We start from the raw sequence: 7,500 nt of genomic DNA, 5'->3' as shown, positions 1-7,500 counted from the left end.
GTGATTTAAGGTGGATCTGTGGTGAGATGTGTGTGATTTAAGGTGGATCTGCAGTGAGATGAGTGTGATTTAAGGTGGATCTGTGGTGAGATGTGTGTGATTTAAGGTGGATCTGCAGTGAGATGAGTGTGATTTAAGGTGGATCTGTGGTGAGATGTGTGTGATTTAAGGTGGATCTGGTGTGATTTAAGGTGGATCTGCAGTGAGATGTGTGTGATTTAAGGTGGATCTGCAGTGAGATGTGTGTGATTTAAGGTGGATCTGCAGTGAGATGTGTGTGATTTAAGGTGGATCTGCAGTGAGATGAGTGTGATTTAAGGTGAATCTGTGGTGAGATGTGTGTGCTTTCAGGTGGATCTGCGGTGAGATGAGTGTGATTTAAGGTGAATCTGTGGTGAGATGTGTGTGCTTTCAGGTGGATCTGCGGTGAGATGAGTGTGATTTAAGGTGGATCTGTGGTGAGATGCGTGTGCTTTAAGGTGGATCTGCGGTGAGATGCGTGTGATTTAAGGGGGATCTGCGGTGAGATGTGCGTGCTTTAAGGGGGATCAGCAGTGTGATGCGGGTGGATCTGCGGTGAGATGTGTGTGATTTAAGGGGGATCTGCGGTGAGATGTGTTTGCTGTAAGGGGGATCTGCGGTGAGATGCGTGTGCTTTAAGGTGGATCTGCGGTGAAATGCATGTGATTTAAGGTGGAATTGCGGTGAGATGCGTGTGCTTTTAGGGGGAGGTACCATAAAGGGCTCTGAGCTCACCCTGCCGCCGTACTGCAGCATGGGGGCTGGAAGGACACGCCCCGTCACGTGGGCCATCTCGTCTCGGACTTTAAACTGGAACTCCTGCACGAAGGGATCCGCTTCATAGTTTGCACTCCGCACCTGTGTGACAGAGGGACTCGGATGAGGATCCATTTGAATCATTTAATCATCATCTCTGTAGTAATATGTCCACAAACATCATTCCAACATTTAACAAACTCCCCATGCCACACTGCTGCTCTAAAGGCCCAGGCTAAATATATAAGTATTGTAGTATATATACTCTTTTGATCCCTATATAAGTATAGTAGTATATATACTCTTTTGATCCCTATATAAGTATAGTATATATACTCTTTTGATCCCTATATAAGTATAGTAGTATATATACTCTTTTGATCCCTATATAAGTATACATACTCTTTTGATCCCTATAAAAGTATAGTAGTATATATACTCTTTTGATCCCTATATAAGTATAGTAGTATACATACTCTTTTGATCCCTATATAAGTATAGTAGTAAATATACTCTTTTGATCCCTATATAAGTATAAGTATATATACTCTTTTGATCCCGTGAGGGAAATTTAGTCTCTGCATTTATCCCAATCCATGAATTAGTGAAACACACTCAGCACACAGTGAACACACAGTGAGGTGAAGCACACACTAATCCCGGCGCAGTGAGCTGCCTGCAACAACAGCGGCGCTCGGGGAGCAGTGAGGGGTTAGGTGCCTTGCTCAAGGGCACTTCAGCCGTTCCTACTCGTCGGGTTTCGAACCAGCAACCGTCTGGTAACAGGTCTAACCAGTAGGCCACGGCTGCCCCCTAATGCATAATATATATGCATAATAAGGTAGTCACCGTGACCCATCAACAAACAGCACAACATGGAGAATGACAGGTGAGCGCCTCATGCACATTTTGTTCATCAGTCCGTTGCCGCCAGCGCACTTGAACAACCACAGACAAAACATACATCTTTTAAGAAGAGACTAGTCACACCTCATTGCAATCCTCAGGGCTGCCAAACCCACATCCCACCTACATTCACAGAAGGCTGCCCCTTTATTTAGTACTCAGATTGAGCAAGCAAATTTGTAAATAAATAAATAAATAAATACATTTCTGTTACACTTGTGTCTGATACAAGAAATGCACTTTTTATGTTGTCCTTAATTGTAAAAAAAGAATGTTGTTTGGTACAAGACCAATAAGAGTCTGCAAATCCATAAAGAACCCATAGTACAAACTATGTAAAAGCAGACACCTACAAGCTTTATGAAGCTAAAAGCATGAAATGCATTTGTATCTTGCTGAGCAGCATGTTGCATGATGCCATTGCAATAGCAGAGTGATCTCATCTTCAAGCTCAAGTGCAACGAGGGCGTCATGCAGCCTCCAACCACTAGGTGTCAGCACTCACCAGCCGGCTGATCTCCTCCTGTCTGTCCGGTGCAGAGCGGGCTGTGGCTTTGATCATGGTGGAGGTCTGATTATCAGTCAGTTTCTTAATGCAGCGCTGACCTGCTACTATGTTACAAACCTGTCGGGGGAGAAAATAACAAAACAAAAGTGTTGTTTCAGATTCACCCAACATATGCGGAACAGGTCAATCCCATTCGTTAGTGGGACGTTAGGGGCTGATATTTGACTCCTGGCGTGGCTCACCTCCAGGGGCAGGTAGGTGTGCTTCTGCTCCTGCCCCACCTGCAGGCAGGGCAGGTGGGGGTACTTGAGCTGCAGATTGTACTTCTCTCTGAAGTACTGGGCCACCGTGCGCTCCACCGTCTGCCCACTCTCCAACTGGAGGGGAAACCTGCAGATCACACACGCGCAGATGTGCAATTACGGGACACCATACACTCACCTTTATATGGCTGCAGGATAAACACCAACTGTGCTTCATGCTACAGTAGCTTTTAATGTGATGTATACTAAACAAAAAATATAAAAAAAAGGGGTGCGAGTTTGAAAGCGTATTTTTGCCGACAGTGCATGCACATGAGATTCATTTTTTGATCATTTTCATCCCCTTGTTTTCCACTGGAGCCCCATCTTTAGTATTAAACTCCCAGTTCCCTCTAATGTGCAATGCATCTGGCTTAACCTGATTTGGCCTGTCTAGAGCACAGGTCCTCAACCTTTTGGGAGCTAAGGCACACCAAAGGCCAAGCTAAAATGGCAAGGCATCCAGACTTCTGGTTAATGAAGGAAGCATTGTCTTTATTAGTATGGCTATAATAGGGGTGGTCATTCCCACAAAGTGCTCAGCGATAAGCATATGCTCACATGATGCTGACTGAGCTGCATATAGATCTGTAGCCTAGTAGGCTACATCATAACAACCACTTTATGACGACCTTAAACTGTTTTAATTAAGAAGCTGCGTCATTTAGGTATTTAAAAGTACCGGTAGTCCTCTAGACAATAATTAGTCCTCTAGACAATTTCATGAGCCTGTAAAAAAAAAATTATCACTAACATATAACGATTCTGTCATCACCATCATCACTAACATATAACGATTCGGTTGTAAACCAAAGGTAAGAGAGCCAGGCCTATAAATCATCCCAACACATCACACAGCAGCACACACACATTCTTTCATACACATGCACACTAGGGGTGGGCGATATATATCGTCTGCGATAATATCGTAATTGTTGTTTTAACGATGTGCAAATTTACATTATCGAGTATTTAAATTACTTATGGGGGAAAAAAACACTCGAACTCGAAACCCCATACATTCACTAAATCCAGGAGGTGTATGCAAGAGAAGCCCCATTGCAGCAGAGCAAGTGTCACATGATCGCTAGTGGGTCCACGTGGTCACACGCAGGCCTTATGTTTATTTTGTGTAGCGAGATGAAGACGTAGCCTACAAGGGATTTTGTGCAGCTACTTCTGTTCACGTAGCATTGATGAGACAGTCACATTTTTTCCTACATGGTATTGTATGGAGAGAAAACATTTGCCTTTGAGTATTTTAGTAGTCAGTTGTAAACAAAGAACTCTTCTCATGTAACCCTTTTGTAAATGGACTAAAGTTCGCTCTAAATATCTACGTGTATCAATTATGCTAACCGTTAGCATCTCTATGGGATTTCTCATATACATTAGCCATAAGCTAATGCATTAGTTTCTATTCTGTAACTTGGAATGCTAGCCTACATGATTTCTCTTAAACAAAACATCGAAGGGAATAACTGAGATGTACTCTGTTGGTCTGCTTAGTTTTACAGTGAATCCTAAGTAAAGGTTTTTGAAAGGAACTTCAGCTTCAGACTTTCTCTTGAGAAACTGTTAGGCCTAGTCATCTTCTCTAATGTAGCTGGCTAGACCATGTCATTGCCACACACACAAGTGGGGGCAAAATTGGAAATGTGTCATAGAGTGACAATGCATTGGTTGATTTAGTTAAAAAGTCACAGGTTAGGTTATTGGGTTATTATTGTATTGATGATATTCATAAATAATGAGCTGTAAAGTAACTCAGACTTTTACAATTTTTTTTAAGGATATCGACTAATTATCATTATCGTCAAAATCACAAAAAAATATCGAGATATTTTTTGTCCATATCGCCCACCCCTAATGCACACACACATGCACTCATACATGCACACACACACAGTCCCAAGGGGCCTGACTGACTCACGTCTGGTGGCTGGCTGGTCGGCGGGTTACGTTACACACACGGTACTTCCTCCGCATGGTCCCACAGTGCGTCACCTCAACCTTAAGACCTGAAATGGACAGCAGACACACATTAACATTAGAACACACACACACACCACATAAAAACACACATTAACATTAAATAGAACACACACACACCGCATAAAAACCTATGCTCATAACAAGAGTATTCACAATCCCATTCAACACGTACACATACACATACACAAACACACCTACACACACTTACACAAGGTCACATAATCACATAAGAACACATGCTCATAACAACCACACTCACACACTCACCCTTGATTTCTTTGGTGAATTTGACCCGGTGCGAGTCGGTAAGGGGACGAGGCTGCTCATCGATGTTGTGGATGTCCAGGACCTCACACATGAACTGGATGACCGGCTGCGCTTTGTAGAAGGCCGTAGCAGACACTGTGTGAAACAGAAAAAATCTGTGTGAGGGTGTGCAAAGCTAAACACACAGCTAAACACACAACACACACTACCACCTGATCAACACTACAGCACAACACACAACACACACTACCACCTGATCAACACTAGAGAAGGACACACAACACAAACTACCACCTGATCAACACTAGAAGGGCACAAAACCAGAAAACAGCAAAATTAAAATAAAATTTGGCGGAGGACAACAAAACAGCCTCTGACGCAAAAAAAGAAAGAACCCAACTCCCATTTTCAACTCTTCTCTGTCCCACTCAGACCCTGCAGACAGGGCATAGATATCCACAATGTCCGTCCAACCCAACATCAGCGTCCATCTGGCGCTCATCACTTCTGCTGCTCTCCTACGCGCTGCTGTGCACCGGGACCAGAGAAACGGCAGGAGCACCAGTAGCATGCTGCCTTTGGAGTGGTCACTGAGCACCAGTAGCCTGCTGCCTTTGGAGTGGTCACCGAGCACCAGTAGCCTGCTGCCTTTGGAGTGGTCACCGAGCACCAGTAGCCTGCTGCCTTTGGAGTGGTCACTGAGCACCAGTAGCCTGCTGCCTTTGGAGTGGTCACCGAGCACCAGTAGCCTGCTGCCTTTGGAGTGGTCACCGAGCACCAGTAGCCTGCTGCCTTTGGAGTGGTCACTGAGCACCAGTAGCCTGCTGCCTTTGGAGTGGTCACTGAGCACCAGTAGCCTGCTGCCTTTGGAGTGGTCACTGAACACCAATAGCCTGCTACCTTTGGAGTGGTCACTGAGCACCAGTAGCATGCTGCCTTTGGAGTGGTCACTGAGCACCAGTAGCCTGCTGCCTTTGGAGTGGTCACCGAGCACCAGTAGCCTGCTGCCTTTGGAGTGGTCACCGAGCACCAGTAGCCTGCTGCCTTTGGAGTGGTCACTGAGCACCAGTAGCCTGCTGCCTTTGGAGTGGTCACTGAACACCAGTAGCCTGCTGCCTTTGGAGTGGTCACCGAGCACCAGTAGCCTGCTGCCTTTGGAGTGGTCACCGAGCACCAGTAGCCTGCTGCCTTTGGAGTGGTCACTGAGCACCAGTAGCCTGCTGCCTTTGGAGTGGTCACTGAACACCAGTAGCCTGCTACCTTTGTAGTGGTCACTGAGCACCAGTAGCCTGCTGCCTTTGGAGTGGTCACTGGCCACAGGCCTTCTGCCTTTGGAGTGGTCACTGAGCACCAGTAGCCTGCTGCCTTTGGAGTGGTCACTGAGCACCAGTAGCCTGCTGCCTTTGGAGTGGTCACTGGCCACAGGCCTTCTGCCTTTGGAGTGGTCACTGGCCACCAGTAGCCTGCTGCCTTTGGAGTGGTCACTGGCCACAGGCCTTCTGCCTTTGGAGTGGTCACTGGCCACCAGTAGCCTGCTGCCTTTGGAGTGGTCACTGGCCACCAGTAGCCTGCTGCCTTTGGAGTGGTCACTGAGCACCAGTAGCCTGCTGCCTTTGGAGTGGTCACTGGCCACCAGTAGCCTGCTGCCTTTGGAGTGGTCACTGGCCACAGGCCTGCTGGCAGAGATAACGTTGCGGAGGACACCGCGTCCCTGGTCGTCTGTCAGACTCTGACGACATTGCCCAGTCTCACGTGCTTTTCACACACACACACTGCAGGTACAGTTGAACACACACACACACACACACACTGCAGGTACAGTTGAACACACACACACACACACACTGCAGGTACAACACACACACACACACACTGCAGGTACAGTTGAACACACACACACACACACACTGCAGGTACAGTTGAACACACACACACACACACACTGCAGGTACAGTTGAACACACACACACACACACACTGCAGGTACAGTTGAACACACACACACACACACACTGCAGGTACAACACACACACACACACACACTGCAGGTACAGTTGAACACACACACACACACACACTGCAGGTACAGTTGAACACACACACACACACACACACACTGCAGGTACAGTTGAACACACACACACACACACACTGCAGGTACAGTTGAACACACACACACACACACACACACTGCAGGTACAGTTGAACACACACACACACACACACACACTGCAGGTACAGTTGAACACACACACACACACACACTGCAGGTACAGTTGAACACACACACACACACACACTGCAGGTACAGTTGAACACACACACACACGTGCAGGTACAGTTGAACACACACACACACACACACACACTGCAGGTACAGTTGAACACACACACACACACACACTGCAGGTACAGTTGAACACACACACACACACACACACACACACACACACTGCAGGTACAGTTGAACACACACACACACACACACTGCAGGTACAGTTGAACACACACACACACACACACACACACTGCAGGTACAGTTGAACACACACACACACACACACACACACACACACACACTGCAGGTACAGTTGAACACACACACACACACACACTGCAGGTACAGTTGAACACACACACACACACTGCAGGTACAACACACACACACACACACACACACACACACACACTGCAGGTACAACACACACACACACACACACACTGCAGGTACAGTTGAACACACAC

The 7,500-nt window shown here is 46.6% G+C and overlaps 1 protein-coding gene across 5 annotated transcripts in view; it reads right to left on the bottom strand.

Annotated features, from left to right (window-relative positions):
• The window catches only part of ago3a (argonaute RISC catalytic component 3a), a 106,215-nt gene that overhangs the window by 33,515 nt on the left and 65,200 nt on the right, over positions 1 to 7,500 (bottom strand). For 3 of the 5 annotated variants that reach the window (XM_076279662.1, XM_076279663.1, XM_076279665.1), the window contains exons 6-10: positions 4,756 to 4,890; positions 4,427 to 4,514; positions 2,434 to 2,581; positions 2,189 to 2,308; positions 757 to 879 (exon numbers count right to left, since the gene is read on the bottom strand). In XM_076279662.1, coding sequence (XP_076135777.1) covers positions 757 to 879; positions 2,189 to 2,308; positions 2,434 to 2,581; positions 4,427 to 4,514; positions 4,756 to 4,890 — 614 coding nt within the window. Of the gene's footprint in view, positions 1 to 735; positions 880 to 2,188; positions 2,309 to 2,433; positions 2,582 to 4,426; positions 4,515 to 4,755; positions 4,891 to 7,500 lie in introns of all 5 variants that reach the window. The other 2 variants (XM_076279661.1, XM_076279664.1) reach the window with 1 other exon arrangement.

The sequence above is a fragment of the Alosa pseudoharengus genome, unplaced genomic scaffold (assembly GCF_046254945.1).
Source record: "Alosa pseudoharengus isolate Yale_2024_CS ecotype anadromous, Long Island Sound unplaced genomic scaffold, YU_APseudo_1.1 YU_APseudo_1.1_scf_12, whole genome shotgun sequence".
In the NCBI taxonomy this organism is placed as follows: Eukaryota; Metazoa; Chordata; class Actinopteri; order Clupeiformes; family Clupeidae; genus Alosa; species Alosa pseudoharengus.
The sequence above is the reverse complement of the archived record's forward strand: the minus strand, read 5'-3'. Positions and strand labels throughout refer to the sequence as shown.